Source organism: Xiphophorus couchianus, chromosome 6, assembly GCF_001444195.1.
Source record: "Xiphophorus couchianus chromosome 6, X_couchianus-1.0, whole genome shotgun sequence".
Lineage (NCBI taxonomy): Eukaryota > Metazoa > Chordata > Actinopteri > Cyprinodontiformes > Poeciliidae > Xiphophorus > Xiphophorus couchianus.
In genome coordinates this window covers 30,009,654-30,030,564 of record NC_040233.1, presented here as the reverse complement: position 1 = coordinate 30,030,564, position 20,911 = coordinate 30,009,654, and the positions used below count along the sequence as shown (strand labels likewise).

General features: G+C 41.7%; 1 protein-coding gene and 1 long non-coding RNA gene across 11 annotated transcripts in view; one reads left to right on the top strand and one right to left on the bottom strand.

Annotated features, from left to right (window-relative positions):
* sox5 (SRY-box transcription factor 5) overlaps positions 1-19,722 on the top strand; it is a 109,654-nt gene extending 89,932 nt beyond the window's left edge. For 4 of the 8 annotated variants that reach the window (XM_028020793.1, XM_028020792.1, XM_028020791.1 and 1 more), the window contains 6 exons: positions 3,492-3,690; positions 7,262-7,437; positions 10,291-10,393; positions 11,609-11,782; positions 13,751-13,967; positions 15,561-19,722. In XM_028020793.1, the coding sequence (XP_027876594.1) occupies positions 3,492-3,690; positions 7,262-7,437; positions 10,291-10,393; positions 11,609-11,782; positions 13,751-13,967; positions 15,561-15,858 (1,167 nt within the window). In that variant the 3' untranslated portion in view covers positions 15,859-19,722. The remainder of the gene's footprint in view (positions 1-3,491; positions 3,691-7,261; positions 7,438-10,290; positions 10,394-11,608; positions 11,783-13,750; positions 13,968-15,560) is intronic. The other 4 variants (XM_028020795.1, XM_028020794.1, XM_028020790.1 and 1 more) reach the window with 4 other exon arrangements.
* The window catches only part of LOC114146581 (uncharacterized), a 49,215-nt gene continuing 32,180 nt past the window's right edge, over positions 3,877-20,911 (bottom strand). For 2 of the 3 annotated variants that reach the window (XR_003595917.1, XR_003595919.1), the window contains 2 exons: positions 6,135-6,301; positions 3,878-5,369 (listed from right to left, as the gene is read on the bottom strand). This is a non-coding gene — a long non-coding RNA (uncharacterized LOC114146581). Of the gene's footprint in view, positions 5,370-6,041; positions 6,302-20,911 lie in introns of all 3 variants that reach the window. The other variant, XR_003595918.1, reaches the window with a different exon arrangement.

Sequence of the window (20,911 nt, the reverse complement as noted above, 5' to 3'; positions counted from 1 at the left end):
GACGCAAAAAAAAAAAATTTTAATCTGTCAAACTAGAGTCGGAACTTCTCCACCATAGATTTGTGCCAACATGTTTTTCCAGTATTTGTTAAATGACTGTATGCAATACTTTGCAGAAATATTTTAATGGGAATCTGTGCATTTGTGTTGCGCCTCTTCAATCAATAACCAGCCGTTTTACTGCAATCACACCTTGAAGTTTTTTAATTAATGACCATCAGTCATTTTTGCCCATTCTTCATTACAAAGTAACCTAAGCTCAGCTAGATTTCAGGTTTTGCCACAGATCCTTAACTGAATTTAAGTCTGAACTTTAATTGGGCCATTCAAACTAAACTACTGCAGCCCTGGCTGTATGTTTAGTTGTCCAAATTGAATCTCTATCCAAGTCTTTTGCAGCAGGTTGTACAAATCCTAGACCAGCTTCCCCACAGCGTGATGTTTCACAGTAGGTAATATGGAGGGCCAGTTTTTACTAGATTAAAGAGCATGCCTCGTGTAGTTGTATCCTGACAATGTGAAAAAGTTCATAATGTATAACTTCTGCAAGGCACTTTAAATGTTGGAGACTGATGCAATTCTGCATCGCTGACCTAAAATTGACTTCAACCTGTTAAAGTTTGATATGTTGACCTGTCCAGGGTGACCACTGGAGATAGGCACCAGCACCCAGTAGGGATAAGCATGTAAGATAATGGATGGATTAATGATATTAAAGTTAATAGAACAGTCACTACAGCTCACCTCCACACACACACCCCAACACACACGCCGTCATGCAGAGCAGATAGGGATAAACGGTGGTGGCACAGCACATGTCGCTTTAATTGAACCGTCAGCTCCTGCAATAAGATGCAGAACACTGATGTCACTCGCACATGTCGGCATCCGCAGAAGCAGCCCACACACACACACACATTATCTCTCCCCTTCTGCTTCCTCTCCATCTCCGTGTCCCTCTGGCTCTCGCTGTCACTCTGCATGTTTTCTGTCTCAAAGCTGGAGACTGTTTCCTCCGCCAAGAGAGACACAAAAACAATTGTATTAATTCAAGATTCCAAAACCTTTAGAGTCCTCATGCAAACACACACACACACTTTAGAGCTTGTCGAACAATATCTCACACACACACACAAGTCTGTCCAACGTCTCAGCTCCACTCTCTAAACTAATTCCTCCACACTGGCATAATGCAGGTTGGCCACCTTCCCACCACAGGATTTGGCTTGGCGCAGAGAGGAAACTCCCCCATCCACTGTACGAGCAGCAGAGGCATTATCTATTTGTAATAAATATTCAAACGCGTTCGCAGCCAAAGCCAGCCGTAATATGGGTCAGGATTGAGGAGCTCCCGCTCAGTTTTCCTCTTTTTTTTCCTCTCTCCTCTTCTTCTCCGGCCCATTGTCTTTCTGAAGGCATCTTTGGGGGTCCTCCGTCTATTTAGAAAGACCTCCCTAATGAAGGACAATCCGGTTAGGACTCGTCGCACACACACGCACGCACACAGAGGATGGCACATACACGTCGTAGGGGCTTAATTGGAAGGGCTTAATTGAGTTGTGAGGGGCTCATAAGGCTTAGTGTGACTCAAGGAGAGGGAATCAGGAAAAGTCGGCCTTAATGAGTGAATATACAACACACACAATACTTTTTCTTTCTTTCTGAATCCCACTATATTCTGGTTTCTATACTGCCTAAGCTGCAATTAGACTAATGACCAGAAAATACAAATAATGTCTCTATTATCTCCCATTAAGCTTTAAATAGAGCCACACCTGAAAGTTATCCCCAATTCTGTTAAATAACATTTCAATAATCAGAACTGTATTTTCACACGACTGCAGTCTGGCCTGACCTGCCTGCATCACCGTCTCGTTTGGCATCGGGCTTTTAATTGTGGAGTTTTAATTACACTGGGTGGTGTGTGTGCGTGCGTGTGTGTGTGCATCTGCTCCAGCTCTGATCTAATTCCTTCCTTCCCGTCATGTGATTCGTCTACGCTGCTCCTGATTGGATTAGGTCGTCAGCAGGGGTTACATTGCCATGACAGCTCACCAGACAACGTTCAACTTTTTCTGTCCTTTGAAATTTTCCATATTTTTCTGTCGCAAAAATACAAACTTTGATTAATTTCATTTGCAATGTATAACTGTTAAGATGTTAGTTGTAAATATAGTGAAAACGTTTCATTTTTTCCTCCCTTGTTAAGTGTAGTGTGTATACAGCTGTATGTCTTAATTGCCCCTTGCTCAATATTTCAAATAACTTTTTTCTGTAATTGTATATAATCTGGGGTATTAAACAACAGACATCTGTGTCACTGTTTGATAGAGAGCATTTGTAAACGGCCATCTTCACATCACATTCAGGTCTTCAGCTGAGGGATAACTCCACAGCATGATGCTGCCTTCCCCGTGTGGCTCCATGGTTGCCATGGGCCTCTTGGCTGCTTCTCTGATTGGTTAATTTGCTGGCCTGTCATGGCTAAAGTAGTACTGTACCCTTTTCAGATGTTTGAGAAAGACTTTCTTTCCACTCAACCGTTCAATCAGATAATACAGTTTGTGGCTGTATGATGGCTTATTGGGGTCACTGTAGATGGAATACAAAAACTCTGAAATTTTGGGATTTATCTCAGAAATTTTCTAGAAAAACCAAGAACATTTTTGAGTTTCAAAAGTTGAAAGTTTTCAGCTTTTGGAACTCAAAACTGTTCTCCTTTTCCCCGTCCTGTCTACAATGGCCCCAGTACGCCGTCGAGGTGCTTGTAATGCGACACAATGTGGAAAAGTTCGACAGGTGTGAAAACTTTTGCAAGTCACCAGTAAAATAAGTAAAATAACTCTTTTCAGTGTGTGTGGGGGGCTGTGTGTGTGTTTGAGGCATAAGCGGTTGCCTTCCTCCACACACTGGGACGTTCTCTGAGGTCTCTGCTCTCTAACGGACCAGGAGCGATTTGAAGTGACAGACTGTCCTCTGCTCCGCTCGCTGTTTGATGCGTTGCGACGTCGCTGCATCTTTGCGCTCTCACACCTTTAAATGCTGCGTTATTCTCTGTGAAAGACGGGAGGCGTCCTGTATATTTATACACGGCGCCACAGTGTTCCTCCTCACCGTATATTTAGTTGTTGCTTGCCATATTGTTTGGATGTGAGGCTCTTCAAGAAGCAGAACTGTACTGCATGTTCCTGCAGCTTGCATGTGGAGTGTGCATGCGTCGCTGTTATAGATGGCCCGTTGTTTTGCATGTGAATGTCAGTGCGGGGGGTTTTTTGCACCCAAAGGTCTGTGTGTGTGTCGTTGTGTGAAGACAGGCAGTGGCATGCACCCCGTCACCTTCTCATCCTCGGACTGCTGTGCATGGTGGTTCGGCTAAATCGGCACGTGGTCTTGGTCATGGGAGATGTGAGGGCATCCCCCTCGCCTCCCCGCTTCCAAATTACCTTACGGTGGTCACGGTGGGCGAACCTGTGCTGTTTTGGTTTTTGCAGGACAGTGAGGGTGCACAGCCACTGAACCTGTCGGCCAAGCCTAAGGCATCCGAGAGCAAGTCACCCAACTCCCCCCCAACTTCCCCACAGGTTCCCGCTGCCGCTGCCGCCACCACCAAGCTGGGTCCCGCCGGCTCCGTGAAGCACAGCGCCGTGCCCTCCAGCATCGGAGCGCCGTCCACCAGAGTCAGCTCAATAGGTAAGTACATTTACTAGCCTGTACAGCAGCAGAGCACTAGAGAGTAAAGACACGCAAGTAAGGGGCTGAAAGTGGAAGTAGGGAACCACCAATCCACTTTTTTCACTTCCCATACCAACATCATTTAGGGGTTTAGTTGGCTGATACCGATCTGATACAGAAAACTGTTGTGTGTTTATATACAAATTTATTTTATAACTCTGCATCAGTACAATTTAAGTACACTTAAATTGATCAATAACTTTACAAGCTTTGTTCAAATATGCAAAAACAACTTTAATTTGTTCAATCAGTGAAATTAGGAGAATAACAGCCAATGTAAAATAAATAAAGAAACTTAAACTGACAAAAGCAATAGGTTGACTATGTTGGTCAAACTAAAAACAAAATGCAACAAATCTTCTTTCAAATAGTTCAGAAAGTGGAATTAGGAATTCTAAATATGTAAAATAAAGTAAAGCTCAGAGCAGAAAGAGTAGAATTAGACATGGGTTGGGCATATTGTCACTGGTACCAGATTTTATTTTAGGGATAATAGGGAACACAGTTACTTTTTAACTGTTTACTGACATTAAAAGTATCTAGCTGTGAGTCTACTTCCATCAGTAACAACTTCAACACTTATGAGTGAGGCTTTTTGACCAATCAAAACTTACCAGTCCATCTCTAAACAAACTGTAGATGTACAAGCTCCATTTCTTAAGCTGCAAACATTTTTACCAGAAAGATACATTTCCATAAGTGGAAATCTCAAAGTTTTTAAGACTAAGTGTCTGCAGCGTTTCTATAACAACAAGAACAGTGTTTTTTCTAGCAGTACTGTGATGACAGCACCATAATCCTTCCTAACCACATGCACACATAAAGAAAAAATGACATAAATGAATCACTATTTTTTTTACTCCTAATCCATTTTTCATGCAGCACTGATAGTTCAAATATTACACATATGTAACAGGCTATAATTAGTGTTTGTGTTGTTCCTCCGTGCTGCTATTGCCTGCAGGGCGGCTTCATTGTTATGTGTTTATTAGTGACTGAAAGAGACAGAGAGAGACATAGGAGTGAGGAGAAGGGAGGGAACGGGAGAGAGAGAGAGATGGGGATTAGTCTTTCCTTTTTTTTCCAGAGCAATGAAGTGGGGGAATAATAAAGAGAGGAGTGCATGACAGACAGAAGGTATCACCAATGAGATTAGACAAGCCTCTTACATGAGCCAGGACAGCGCAAACACCCAACATTAACTATACAATACCAGCACACACACTCAAACTCACACAAAGCCTCACACACACAATCCAACCTCCTCCTCCTCCTCCTCAAATGCAGTTAAGTCCGTTTTTTTTCTTCTTCCTGACATTCTGGCTAATCTCACTGTTTTTCAACAAATCGGCGGATTTAATATCAGATTAGTGGATTTTCGGTCCCAGATGTTTTTTGTTCAGAAAAATGGATTACAGTGTTTTAAGTTTGTGTGTGATCCTGGCTGAATTACTTGCGCGGCGGAGGCCAGATCCCTGATACGCAGGAGCTCATTGTTCCATCTGTTGCCGCTGAGTTTCAGGCGGTCAGGAGCGCCGCGCCGCGTTCCGGCTCATCGTATTAGGATCCGTTTTACAAGTTCAGGGCGGACGGACAAATTGGAGCGGGGTCCAGAGGTGGTCGTTTTGATTTGCAATCTGTTTGAGGGAGACAGAGGAGGGGGGTCGCAGATTAGGAGGGCCTTTTGGGGTTATTTATATTCAAACTGGAATCAGAATGAAACCTGATTAAACCCTTCTGAGTGCAGAACACATTTAGTTTTTCATCAAGTTCTTTTTCAGACCGCATACGTCTGATAATAAGATCAGAGCTTTTTAACCCTGATGTGTGTGTTTGTTTATATATACATATAGCTGGTGGAAAACTGTAAGTAAACAATATCCACATTTTAACACTGTTTGAACAAAATGGAAATAAAATGTAGATCAAAATTTATAGATTTAGAAATTTATAGATTTCTAGAGTTGCTGTCTTGGTACCTCATATGCACAAACTTTAATAACAAATTTAGCAAAACTTTCTAATTGTACAAATTTTTCTTTTGTTCTGGTCTTCACAGAGCAACACTAACTGATAATTGGTGATTAATTAGTCAGGCTATCTGCTCCTAGCATGCTAATTGTAGGTTTAAAACTATTAGTTTTACATCTCTTTAAACCATGTTGATCTTTTCTTGCTCTTACTCCCAGAAAATATAGATTTCTTTTTCTAAATTTAAAACAATCATTAAAAAGGTGAGGACCTATTGTAACCAAGCTAAATATCACGTTAAGATATCTGCTTAAAACTTTAATGCTTTTCAACTTAACCCAAGCAGATGCTTTTGCTTTGTTGCAATACTTTTTAGGATTCAGTAAACCTAAACATGATCCCAGTGTTTTGGTTTGTGAAGACCTTTCCACCTGGAGGAATGTTTCTCTCTCTCTCCATCCGTCCATGTTTCTCTAACCAGACTGAGCGATGTAGGCGCCTGTAATTTCCACCACCGTCACACATTTGTCTCAGTCTGCACCGTGAACAACTGCAGTCCCCCAACTCAAATGTTTCCTTATAAACGTCCCTCATGCATCTGCAGAGAAGAGAAAAAAAAAATAGAACTTGTGTTATTGCAGCGAGAGAGCAGTAGACATCCCCTCCAACCTTTCCCTCCTTTTATTTGGGTCACATTCACTCGTCAGGTCTGGATGGTTGTCATTTCTGTCAGTTGAAGCAATCACACAATCGTGTGCGCAGGAATTTCTATCAACCCCCCCGCTGCCTCTTCTTTTGACTGCAGATTAAAATTGACTGCCACCCAATTCTGTCACCCCGCCTGCCCCCCTCCTCCACCTCCTCATCTCTGTTCTCACTCCTCTGTCCTGCCTCTGATCCCGCACCCTCTCTTTTTCTCTTTTTTGTCGGGCTCCACTCCCGTCCAGATTTTCCGGTTATGACTTCTGAAAGAGTTCACGGCTCTGTCATTACCAATCTGAAGTCGATAATCTGGTCCGAGATGGCATTAGTGGCGCGGATTAGCGCAGATAAAGGCCTCATAAAGCAGCAGCGGCTCTTTGTTAAGAACTAACCGGACCGATGGGGAGCGGAGATAGCGCCACCTCACATTCTCACACATGCAGAATAATAAGAGGTGCCTCTGCTGACTGTAACGCTGCTTACAGCGTTCTGTTGAAGGGGATGAGATTGCTGGGGGCAAACTCTGACTCACATGCTCCACTCGGCTGCAAAGTGGTCAGTCGCTTTGAGTGTTTTCAGTTAGATATATATAAAAAAACACGCCCACACACACACCCTGGCAACCTCCCCTCATCAACTGTATGTTAATGCCTTTACCTTATGGTTCAGAAGATTTGTTCCAGATGAGAACCTTCAAAGTAAACACTTTGGAGTGTTTATCCAATAATAATAATTTTAAAAAGGCTGTTTTTTTTTTTTGTTTTTGCTGTTAATACTCAATCTGCATTTGTGCTTATGAAAAATAAAGACGCTGAACAGGATGGCTAACAGATTGTCCCTCCTGTCTGCGTCTCAGCAGACTTGTTGTCTTCGTTGTCGTCGACAGCCTACCTGAACGACCACGAGGCCGTGAGCAAGGCCTTCGCCGAGGCCCGGCAGATGAAGGAGCAGCTGAAGGGGGAGCAGCAGGCCCTGGACGCCAAGATGGCCTCCGTCAGCAACCTCAGCCTCAACAACGGCCGCTCCGACAAGGTCAGGGTCTTTTGATTTTCCTTCCAGCGCACAAAGATTTTAAAATCTACCCAGTCGTTGCGGCATGAAATTTGGCAAAAGCAACTATGTGTTGTTTCCTCTATTATTTTAAAGTTTGTTTAAAGCACAATTTTAATTATTTTAAATGAAACAATTTATACAGCCTCACAAATTAAAAATCGAAATTATAGTTAGTGGGCATTTCCTAGACATGTAACGGCTTACAGAAATACACAGTGTATATAAATACATCAGAAAAATCTTCTCAGCTCCCGCCTCAGGTGAAGTACTAATTGTGTCGGGATTTTTCCCCCCCACAACAAATGATTTACACTCAGTCAGCTGGAGCTCGGCACAAACGAATACAAATCGCCGCCTTTTATCTCAGCCTCTGAATTCAGAGCGCTAAAAGAGAAAAAATAAATAAATGCAACAGATCTACCCCGAGCCCTCTGAAGTCATCGCAGGCCGTGACCGTCTTCATTGTCGGCGTGCGGTAATTTGTCGTGCCATGTGCCGTCCCCGCCGCGGCATGTAGGAGGTAAATCGGCACACAATGCCCTCGCACAGCTAAACGTGGCCAGATAAGGTAAAAACCGGAGGCAGCGTGGAGGTTAATGACTGCGTCTGTGAGGCACACTGTAGGGCTCTGAGTGTGTGTGTGTGTGTGTGTGTGTGTGGCACAGCGGAGTGTCAAGGAGACAGTAATGTGAAATGACTGCGTCGGCTCCTCAGCGGCTCAGATAAACTCTGAGTATTTGTTCAACATATTTGGAATCAGCTGGAGTGTCAAAGCAGGACTTATTCCTCCTGCTGCTTTTCTGTATTCATGTTGATATTGCTGATAAATATTGCATTCAGGATCATTAATTAACACTAATATATATAAAACCAACTACTAAACTAAATAGTGTTTTTTGCAAGTTGCAAATATAGTTTTTTCTCCGTCCTGCTCTTTATGGAGTAGCATAAATTTTGACAGTGGCTGTTTAAATGGACAGACTATTTACACTGCAGCCGACTTTATAACTGTAGCGTCAAAACTATTTGAAACTCTTATTTTCAATCTAAATAAATGTCAGCTGAGATTTAATTTAAACTTTTCAGCAACAAATCTTTCAGAGAATGTCGGTGTGAAAATGTGGGAAAGCATCTTTCGGGCAATTTTAAAGTAGATGATTTGATTCTTTGGACTTTTTAAAACCACTAAATTTTATGTAAATGCTTTAAATGTTTCTTATAAATAATGACATTTAAAACTGTTTGCTCGTATGATCAAAGAGGAAATATGGAGCAGGTTTGACTGCATTAAATATTATAAATTGCTCGGCATTGTGGTAAATAGCTCAGAGTTTTAAAGGACAAGAAATCATTTAAGAAAGACAAACAGATGTTTCTGTTATAAAGTTGTAGATTTGTAAAGACTTTATGAAACAGTGTTGGTTCTTTGTGATGTTCTGCAGCCCTGCTCCTCCTCCGCTCTGGGCTTTGTGTGTCGGGATACAGCGGCGGCGTCCCTGACACTCAGAGGATTAGTTTTGTCACTACTTTGTGTCTCTGCTCTCATGTCAGCCATTCAATCCACTTTTCCCATGTACTGTACCGGGGCTTAATGTCAGACTAGGCTGTCATCCACTCTGTCTCTGCTCTCTCTCTCTCTCTCACACACACACACCATAAAGCCAACTGAGAGCGCATATTTAATCTTAAAATCTGAAAGTGTGAGGAGACATTTTGTGCTCTATTTTTTTCCTGGAACAAGGACTGAATGAGGCTTTCATTAGAGCAAAATGAGGGAAAAACTCCTAAAATATTTCTGATTTACATACAAAATGACTAACTCCAAACCATTGAGGGTTATTATGCATTTATAAAAGCAGAAGAAATTAAAACTAAAATGCTTTTGAAACATTTAGAGCTTTTATTCTTCCTCTTCCCTATTTATTCCAACCTATTGGGGGGAGTCAGGGGGAAATTATCTCTAACAATTAAACAGCGTTGGACTAAAAAAAAAAAAAAAAAAAAAATAGATAAAATGCATTTCATTAGCATTCTGCCCTCCCTGCTTGCAGCCACCCGGCTCACCAGGGTCACATGGAAATGGAGGAGGACACTTTCCGGAACATCGTTTTAGAAGACGGCCGTGTTTTGGGTAGAGCTCCTAATCGTGTAATTAAACTGTAAAACGTTGGCGCTGGTGCCGCGCCGCCTGTGTGTGTGTGTGCGTGCGTGTGCGCACACGAGCGAGCATCAGCCGAGCTCCAGCGCAGTGTGTGCCGGCTGCTTGCATTAGGCATGTAAATGCTCAGTAAATCAGCCTTTTATTGGTTGTAATAAATACCCAGGGGGCCGCACGGCGTGGCCCCGCTCTCGTCCGCGCTGCGCTCTCTCCCTCTAATGCGTCGACCCTCAGGGGCCTCTGCAAGAGAGAGGCAAGCCGCCGCACTCCACTCTCGCAGGTGGCTGCCAGGAGTTGCTACACACACACACGCGCGCGCAAACACACACTTAATCAGCAGCGCACTCACATAACAGTAAACATCCAAACCGGAGTAAAATCAACATTCTTTTACATGGAAACACACTCAAAACGCAGATGTGTGTTCAGGCTTTTAACATTTCCACATGTCAAACAGCTTGTCTGTTTGGGGGGAAAAATATATATATTTTTATAACATTTAACAATTGCTCATTTTCACCTCAAATGTCTAAAACGGGAGAAAAATTTTTTTGTAAAGATATGAGAGTAGTTGGACTGGGAGCTGCCAGTCAGAAGTGCAGGTTTGGAGTTTCATTCATGTTTTCCCAGCGTATGACTCAGACACTGACCGACTGCTACTGTGAACCGTTTAGGACAAAGCTGCCTTGGAGAGTTTGAGTCAGCAGCTGAAGCAGCAGGCCGACGACAAGTTCAGCCACGCCATGCTGGACTTCACCATGAGTGGAGACTCCGACGGTACGCGCGCACACACACACACACACAAAATGCCAAAGGAAGGATTCTCGCATTCAGAATATCTGAACATTAAAGGAGAGATGAATTGCACAGCTGATACAAATATGCTGAAGTAAAAATTCATCTTTTATTGCTTTAGCATAATCTGACTCTGATTTTATTTTATTTCAACTTTAGTTTTAACACTCATTTAAAACTGAAAATAGTTTAACAAATATTACTGAAACCATTGTTTTCATTTTATGCTAGCTTTGAGATTTTGTAAGTCCTTAATTAGTATTCACTACCTTTCTTTTTTCCTGAGGTACAAATATGATCTAAGTCCCATTTCTTTTTGCCACCTTTTAAATTTTAAAGATAAAACATTCAATTTAAAAAAGTGTTTTGATATTTTTAATATTTATACTTCTACAAAATATGTACTCAGGCAGCATTCAGCTTCTATGCTCCACTAATTTGGAACAAACTTACAGGAAACTGCATAAACAGAGTCCCTTTAAATGCATTTGATTAATAATAATCTGCAAAATTGATCATTGTATTTGACAAAAATTTATTTATTGCTATTTCATAATTGTTTACTTTATTACGTTTTTATGGAGTAAAGAACTTTGAACTACTGTGGTGTATAAAATAAACTGAACATGACAACTAATGTGAACCTCACCAGTCAGAGGAATGATTCAGATTTAAAGTATCTACAGCTTTGACAAAGAAGGCTGGATTCTTGCTACACACTGTGAGGTAAAACAGGAAATATTTTAACTAGTTCTCTCTGTTAGAGAACTGCAGGAACTATCGGCAGCTTAGGCTCACCAAACCTTTTCTGTCCCAACACCATGAGCATAAATATAGAGTCTGATAAACTCTACTGGGACGTTGGTCTGTGGTTGTAAGATCGAGGTGGGAACCTTGCCCAGCATTACAAACTCTGAATTACCAGTACATTTTAAATGGATCCTATCAAAACTTGTCACCTTTGGGTATTTTAGTTATAAGTGAAGTAATCTACCAGTGGAACAAGTACTTTTGTAAGTTAGTAGACTTGAAATAAGACAAAACTAAGATATTTGCACTAGAAACAAGACCAAAGATACTTGGTAACATTTTGTATTTTTTGCAGTGTGTGCTTCAACCTTGCACAAAAGTTGATCTACACTTTCTCTTTTTACATTGCATAATTATTGTCTCCTCCTGACTGGTCTTCCTCCTCAGGATCCCCCAGCGTGTCTGACTCCAGAATATTTCGGGAAACGCGTGGCAGGAACAACAACGAGCCGCACATTAAGCGGCCGATGAACGCCTTCATGGTTTGGGCCAAGGACGAGAGGCGGAAGATCCTACAAGCCTTCCCAGACATGCACAACTCCAACATCAGCAAGATCCTCGGTAAACTGCCGCCCTTCAGCAGCTCAATGCGCTCGCTGCGTCCTTATCATATAAGCCGTCTCACAGACACACACACACACATGCATTGCAAACTAATGCTGCTTTCGTACTACGGCGGCGTTGTGGAAGCGGGCGTTAATGAAAGGCTGGGGGAGAGCACCACCACGACAAATGATGATATAATTCATTATGCATTAAACAAGCAGCGCAAGGCCGCCTGACATTTCCCCCAGACCGCCGGGATCGGCCCTGACATTTTAAAGAGCTCCTAAGCGTTTTATAACACAGGGAAATCTGGTTTTAATAAGCCTCCGCGCTTTCGATTGCTAACAGATCGCAGAACACAGAGAGAGGGAGAAAAGAGAGAGGGGGAGAGAACAGCCGTGCACTGACAGCTTTTACCCATTAAACATACAGTAGTCAAGTGCAAATTCAGACCAGATATGAAGCACACACACACAGAGGAAGACAGGCACAAGATTTTCCACCCACCCACACACACACATACAGTACAGATCTGTGAGCAGCAACCGAGCTGAGAGATGACAGCAGGTTAAGTGAAGTCCTCATTAGTTGAGATGAGTACCTGTCGTCCCAGCGGTGCTCCTCATTAACCCTCTTTTGCTCTCTTTTGCGTTCTTGTTCCGGGTGCCACTTCCAGCACCACACTGTGTGTGTGTGTGTGTGTGTATGTGTTCTAAGCTCATCCTCACTTGTATCAGTTTAAACTGTTTGCTGAGCGTCCTACACCACACATCAGTCAGAGTAGCCAATCTGCACGCGGACGGTCATGTTTTCAAAGAAATGTCAGGACTAGTAGTAATCAGTGACTGCGCTGAAAGATAGGTCTGGACAATAAATAAATATTGCATGATTAATATTAATAGATAATACGTCTGATAGAATATTCAATAATTTCACTGAACTCCAATTCAGAATCTCACAGCATTCTGGGGGATGTAGGCACAGGAAAGACTTTACTGCTCAATGTGGCATCAACTAAGACTACATTCACACTGCAGACTGAGGTGACCCAAATAAGATTTTTTTAACCTTCTGTGACCTCTCTCATCTTTTCATGACAGTCTGAACAACACAGATCCAGTTTATACAGATTTGACCCGGGCTACTTGGATACGTGGTTCTAAATCCAACACGTATCCGACCTTTTCTAATGTGACCTGCCTTTGTACCACATCCCACCTGTATGTCAGTGATACACAATAAAAGTCACTATTCTGCATCATGATACGCAGAAGAGGGAAGTAAAACAACAACAATGGAGGACAATAATGAAAATTAAAATAGCTAATATGCAATAAATAAATTGCAAACTATGTTCCACCATTATCATCCACATGTACTTCCATAAACACCGAGCACGCTCGCATTATTGCGCCCTCTGCTGGACATGCGGACACTTTTACATTGCTTGCAGTTCACGCGTCAAGTCTCATGTATTTGGAAATGTGAACGACCACACACAAAAAAGTTTAAAATCAGAATTGAGTATTAACGGCTGTAGTGTGAACGTAGCCCAACTTATTCGCTCTTTGGTTACTTAGCAACAGCCTGTTGAGTAACTTGCGCAGCAACAGTTTCAGCTTTACCCCCATGCCTCATAACTGCTTTACAAACTAAAGTAAGGATCACGCTACCAACTTGGCAGTATTTCAGATATTTTTAACAAAAACCAAATTGATTATCGATATCAACTGCTATGTACAATAGTGTATTAGAGCAATCGTAATTTAAAAAAAGTTAATTTCTAGACATTAATCTGGAACTTTTAGTGCTTTTTGTCAAATTTTTTCTCTATCTACAAAGGCCCTAATACACCATTGTAGACATGAAATGCAAATGTCATGTTAGGTTTTTCAGCCATATTGTCCAGCCCTACAACAGGCCCTCTGTGGGAAATTGTCTCACAGAAAAGCAGCAGCTAATAAAAGCTCCATCTGTCTCCAGGTTCGAGATGGAAAGCCATGACCAACCTGGAGAAGCAGCCTTACTACGAGGAGCAGGCTCGCCTCAGCAAGCAGCACCTGGAGAAATACCCGGACTACAAGTACAAGCCGCGGCCCAAACGCACCTGCCTGGTGGACGGCAAGAAGCTGCGCATCGGCGAGTACAAGGCCATCATGAGGTCCCGCAGGCAGGAGATGAGACAATACTTCAGCGTAGGGTGAGGGACTGGGTAGTTCTAGGTCCAGGAGGATTTTGTTTGTTTTGCAAATAAAAAGATCAGAATTTATAAGATTTTTTTTCTCATCATTCTATTTCTGTTTTAAACGCAGAGACTGAATGTAAATTTGCTTTTCCTCTTCTTTTAGTTTTTATGTAAATATATCATAGTTACTAATAAGGATTTTGACCAAAGAGATGCACTAAGAAATTGGCTGGTGACCCATCAGACGTGTTTCAGCTTAACCAGCCTGTGGGACCTTTTTCAGATCATTAACATTTAAACTTTACCAGTCTGCCATAACAACACTCTTCAGTACAGAAGTTAATACAAAGGAAAAAATTCACTATGAGTGACGTGTTCAAAAAGGAAGTAAGAGGACGAAGGAAAGGTGCTTTGTCGCAGAAGGTCGAGTAAAAATATTTCAGTGTTTACAACAAACCTGAAATCATAATTTGGTAGATAAACTCTGGTGCATCTCTACTTTAAATTTATGTGTACTATTCTCATATTTGGATCTTCCTGTAATTGTTCTTTTGAAACAAACCAACTTAATGCAAGTAGCTCACTTTGTACCAAATACCCAAAATTTAGGCCTGGGTCAGTAATGTTTTACATGCAGGTAATAAAGCTACCTCACTTTCATCATATTTACAATTAAATTAAAGCTAAATTGTGTAAAAGGATCCTTTATTTGTAATGGGATACATTTTATTTTTCCGAATCACAGTTTGTGCTGAAAAACAGTTGAAGTTTCTCTTTAAAGAGTAGGTAAAAGTGAATAGCTGCCTTTTTGAGCTAGCTGCTTGGCCATGAACAACAGGCAGAGAAGGACTACAGCACTGAAATACACGGAGTCAAACTGGAATTAAAAGACGTTTATACTTTTTTTTTCCGACAGTAACCTTTTAAGACTCTGTATGCTCTGATGGTGGTAATCAGGGAAATGTTTCCAACATGGTTTGGTTTAAAAGAAGCAAACCTTTTAAGCCAAAGTAGAGGGTGAATTGTTACATACACGCTCAGTTACAAAGTCACATGCATCCATTAGATAGTGCTTCGTAGGTCAGGCTCAACTTTGATAAGAAATGCTTGTATTTTCATATGGCAAAAATATAATTGAACCCCTAAAACATCTTATTCTACAAGAAAGAAAGATTGCTTCAGTTGTTAAGCAGGGCTATCAACAAATGCCTCGTTTCCATTGAGTGGTACGGTTCGGTAGGCTATTTTCTGTTTGTCTATTATAAAAGGGGCCCATACAACCGATCTGTACCACGCTGTTCCTGGGCCCCATTCAGGTGTAGGCCCATTGGATAGTTGTATGGTATGGTAAGAGTGGAACTACTGGCATCTCTCAACACAGTATTGATTAGGGAACAGAAAAACGTCATTCTTGTGCGTCTAATTTGTCGTTGCACTCGTCTGATTCAACGTTAGGTGTTTGGGTTCAACCCTGCCTGCCCTGGTAAAGTCCAACTGGCCGTGGAAATTTCTGTTGAGCACAGTGGAAACGAGGCAAAGGTTTCACCTTACTGACTACAGCATATTTCTGACGTTACTCCTTACTTTCCTTTCTTTTTGTGAATGCAGGCAGCAGGGCCAGCTGCCCTTATCCTCTGCAGGCATGGTCTACCCAGGTGCCCTTTCAATGGCAGGGATGCCCTCCCCCCAGATGCCCTCAGAGCACTCAAGTATGTCCAGCAGCCCAGAGCCCAACGCCAACCACCACCAGAACCCCCACATGCCCGGACTGAAGGGGGACGAGCCACGGATCAAGGAGGAGGAGCTGCGGCTAGACGACAGCAACGGTGACGTGTACGATGATTTTGACTATGAGGACGAAGAGGCCGACTACGCCAGCGACAACGACAACCATATCCCCCATTAAGGCGGCACCGGTCACTGCCGGTGGCGCTCTAAAGATTCTAAACACATCAGTCAGGAAGAGGAGTTTGTATTTCGCCAATCACCTCCAGTTTAAAAGATAAAAACACCTCCCATCCCCTCTTCTCCTGACTGACACGGACTCTTTCGGCAGAGCCAGCTCCCTTTCCCCTCCCACTGGAGTCCTGATACCAGCATCTGATCAATCAATGGAAGCACAGGACCTGTCACTCACACTGACTGTTACACATGCTGGAGTCTGGGAGGAAGCCAGTTTAAAGCTCACTAAGGAATATTCAAGTACTACTGCGAGAGTGTGATGCCACAAGTGAGAAGACGTTTATAAAAATCAACCCTTTTCAGTCCAATCTGGAGGGAAAGGAGACATTTTAAACTGAAAAACTAAAACAGCGGACCTGTCAAAGGCTAACAGATGACACTTTAGGACGGCAGACCTGTTTATTATCAAGAGACACTTTTAAGAAACAGCTTTTTTTGTTCTTTGGTTCTATAATATTCTCACTCAGGTACACGGTGCCAATAAGTGGCTTGTGAATGTGATTTGTTGTTTTTTGTGCTACAAGTTCGAATAATAGAAAAAAAGAGACGTTTCTTTTTTTTCCCCTCCCTTTTGTTGTAAAGCACCTGAAAGACATCAGACCTTTATTTTTAACTGAATCCTCAGCCTAGCGGTGTGCTATCGGTGTCTCCACTCGCCTCTTTCTCTCCCTCCACCGCTCAGGGGGAGGAGACAGAGGGGACCCGATCGAGGGGGGGAAGCGTCCCGGAGAGGAATTGAAAGCACTGTGTTTGTGAGACAATCCACGAGTTTTCTTCTCACTCCGTCCCTCCTGTCTCCATCTCGATATCGTGTAGGGCAAAAAAAAAAGAAAAGAAGTTTAAAAATCATCATCAGCACGACTCCTGAAACATCCGACAGGTGCGCGTCGGTGTGTGTTGCTTACAGCACTTTTGTTTTTGGTTTAGAGCAACAACAAAAAAAGGCGCTAAAACAAAATCTTGAAGGATAAGAAACTTGTTCTGCTGCTGTTAATGCGCTGTAACACACACACACACTCTCTCTCTCACGCACACACACACACACACACAGAAAGCTATTGTTGTGTCTAAGTGTTTTCTGCTCCCTCCAATCAACGTCATCCTGCTGTAAGCCAGTGGGTGGAGCCGGAGTGCAGTCAGTGTTTCTGTATTTTATTATTATTTTTCTTTAAAACTGCCTCTAGTCTAATATTATTATTATTATTATTATTAACCATAATTAAGAGGATGGTCAGCGTTTCCTGAGTTAAGTAAGTTATGTACAGTATAATTTATTTTTCTCCTCCTTATCAGGTTTTTGTGACCGTATGAAACGGTCACTGAAACATTATTCTATTTAGCTGGTAGGATTTAGATTTAAGCAGAAGTTGTTCTTTTACCTTGCTTTGTTTTTGTTTGTTTGTCTTTCTTTTCCCCTCCTAAATCTGTTTTGACTTGTATTAACCCCTGCGGACGGATGTGTGGCTCAGTTAGGACAGCGAGCTCCTCTAAAGACGCTGAAGACTTTTTTTTTATGTCCATGCCCATTTCTACGAAGCACTCAGACTCTCTGCAGTCAGAGATAAAGAACATTAATATTTTTTATTATTATTGTTATAATTTTATTTGTAATGATTATCACCATGTACAATGTGAAGGTTTCCTCTTTTTTTGTTGTTGTTTTCTTTGAGAATGATTTGAAGGATTTCTGTGAACAAAGACCTGTCCCCGTTTACTAGCTGAGCCGCTGAGCCGAGACGCAGTGAAACATCTGCTGGGATCCTCACGTCCACAGCCCCGCCCAGAGGTTTACATACTCTTGATCGGCATGAATGTCAACTGATTAACACATTTGAACATTTCTTATTTTAAGCTGGACTGATAAGATATATATATATAAACATGAATTTTTAAAAAAGGAATATGTTGTATAAAACAAGAGTCAGAATTGTGTCTTATATGTCTTGTTAAACACACCTTAGCAAGTTGTACACATTTTCCCAAGCCATGAAATTGTATTTTCATAATTCTGTCTGATTATTGACCACTGGCTCTTTAAATTGCTCAGTTTGCATGAAGACTCCAGCATAGGCCATACGTTATAAATCGGGCTAAAATTGGGAGTGGTCAGCAAACAATGCTAGCCTGCTTTAACTATTCTGAAACCAGTTTTGAACGTTTATAATTGGTTGCTTCCAACAGGATAACCAATTTTTGTAACCATCTAGCAGAATCACTGACATCAAAACATTTGCACAACATGATGTGTAGCAGTTGGTGCAGTTTTCTTAATTTTACAAGCATCACCTCGAATCCTCCAATCAATCTTGCTAATCTTTACCTGAAGAAATTTAAGACCATGCAGTAGAACTTCAGCCATTGTGGTTTCTGGGTTGTTCCAGAAGATTCTAACCAATTTCTCCTCATTCAACGAATAGCTGCACATTAAGACACAGTTGGGTGTCCCAAACTCACGTAAAATCTAGCTCTGGAGTACAACTGCCCACCATTGCGCGTCTGGATTGGCCCTGACAATATGCATATTCAAACCTTTCATTTCGGACCGCATCAAGATGATGAATGTTCTCAAAGGGGCTGTAGAACGGCTTATGTAATGATAAAACTATCAGTTAAAATTTAATAATTTTAACATCTTTTCACACTGATCTAATTTGGTCCTATACAAAGAAAAACTGATTTTAGTCGACTGATAAAATAGTACACAGCTTATCTTAATGTTCAGTTTATGTGGGTCTATTTTTTTTTATTTACTCTAATTTAAGAGTTATAGATATTTAATTCATCATCTAAACTCCCTTATTTGACATTCATGCTGATTAGAGTATTCAACCGTCTTCACGCACAATCACAATCACTAAAACACACTCCGACAATATAAAGAGGTTATTATTGAAACTAAACAAATCCTATGCTGTTTGCTTTTTTCAACCCTGTACATATCTAGAATGTTTTTGTAATAGCAGTGATTTTCTTTCATCCAATCATCATCATTATCACAGGAGAGCAGTGTTTACTCTGACCCAGCAGGAGTGTTTCACCGTGTCGGCATGCGAGGCGGCCCGGCGGTATCTCTAACCTCCCTCATCAGGAGCCCTTTGCTTTGTTTGAGCTCCACGCGACGCTACAGGAGCCATGACTACTCTTCAGGTGTGACGTCGCTTAATGATCCCCAAAACCCCCCTATCTATTTTTTCTTCATCTTCTTTAAATCGCTATATAAATGTTCCACATAAAGAGCTTCTGGGTCTTAATTATGCTGTAAAGTCACCCCTGTTATCACCACACTGTTGCTGGAGAGAGGAATCAGGAGAGCGTGTGGGGCATTAAAGACATCAATCATCCCTGCTGGCAAGGTCTGTCCCCATGACAAGACAATGAAAATATTATTTAAGACAATCAAGTCACGAGTGGAGCTCACAACAAAGTAAGAATTATTACAACAAAAAACTATCTTACCATCTCAACTTGAAAAAAAAAAATCAAGAAAGATAATTATGTAAATATAACATAGAGTTATAGATTTATATTTTGTTCATAACACAGTGTAATATAAGTTGTATATTTCTTTTTTTTTTGGTTTTCTCTCCCTACTGTCTCTTTTATTGATGTTTATTCATGCCACAGAAAAGTGGAGTCGCAGTACTCTCTCAAAAAAATGAAAAAAATATCAACGAAATAAAGAAAAACAGGAAAAACAACAAAAAAAATCCGTGGGCTGCCACCACCATCTGTTCTGAGTTCACTTTTTTTTTTTTCAGTATTACTGCCAGACGAGGCTCTAATAAAGACAGCAATGTGTTGAGTAAAACTTGTGCTGGTCCTGCTCATTTTTTCCCGCCACTAACTTTCATATAGACACACATTTTTTTCCCTACACCAATAAAAGTGTGGTGTCAATAAATACTTGGACGCAGAGTAAGTGAAGGGTACTTCCAACAGCAATTAGAAATGTCTTCCTCACGACTTATTTTATTATTCTTATTATGTGAGCCATCAGCAAAGTTGAGTGATTGAATCATATTCATAATGTTAATTATGGTAAGTCCACCTTCTTGCCTCTCCAATCAGAGGGAAGAAGAAGATGAAGAATCACAGCCTGTTAACCTAATTAAGGTTATCTGGTTATCTGTCCTTAAAGGGACACTTTTCTGTAAAAAAAAAAAAAAAAAGAAAAACATGTTTGCTGCTGTCACCAGGTTTAAAAAGCCCCGCAAATGTATAATTGATGCTTGCTTATGGATGTTGAGAATGTTCGTGCCTCCATTTTCCGGGGTTAAAAACACCAAACCCCACTCAGCGTGCCCATTAAAATGCTGTCCCCCATCTGCGTCCATATGTTCCGCAATCAACCCCCACAGCCCTGCCCGACGCGCGGCGCATGAAAACAAGCTAAATGCATTCAGAGGACAGGATTTTATGTGCTTTGTTAATTACCAGAACTTCACAGACACACACTCCCCTGCCTGCCCCCCTAAAAACACCTTTTGATGCAATAAAAAGGCAAGAAGGGGGGCAGATTCAAAACTCACGGAATAATACGCTAAGTGAAGGATTCGGTTTGTCTGGGCGACGTGAATTTTTCAGAAGCGGCCCGAAGGCAAAGAACCTGAGAAAGAGAAAAGGTTTGTGTGTGTGAATAGCTGAGGAGCAGAAAAAGAGTTTGGATTTCTATTTTATTGTCAGCAGTTTTGGAATGCTGAAGGAAGCAAACAGTGGTTAGCCTCCGATTAAATCACACACACCCTGAGGTGGGCTGGAGGTGGGCAATTCAGAACAAAGAAGGAAAAACTATCAAATGGCAAAATTATTTTTATCAGCACAGTTGCCTTGAACTTTTCCTGCTTGTGCAAACTGCACTGAACACTAAAAATCTGAGCGGTGTGCTCCGAGAGCGGGCCGCTCAGCCTGCATCGGCTCGGTGAAACATGCCGTGGATCCCCCCCCTCCCTCTCTTTCAACCGTGGGTGTTTGGAAATTGAGTGAAAACGATGTCACAT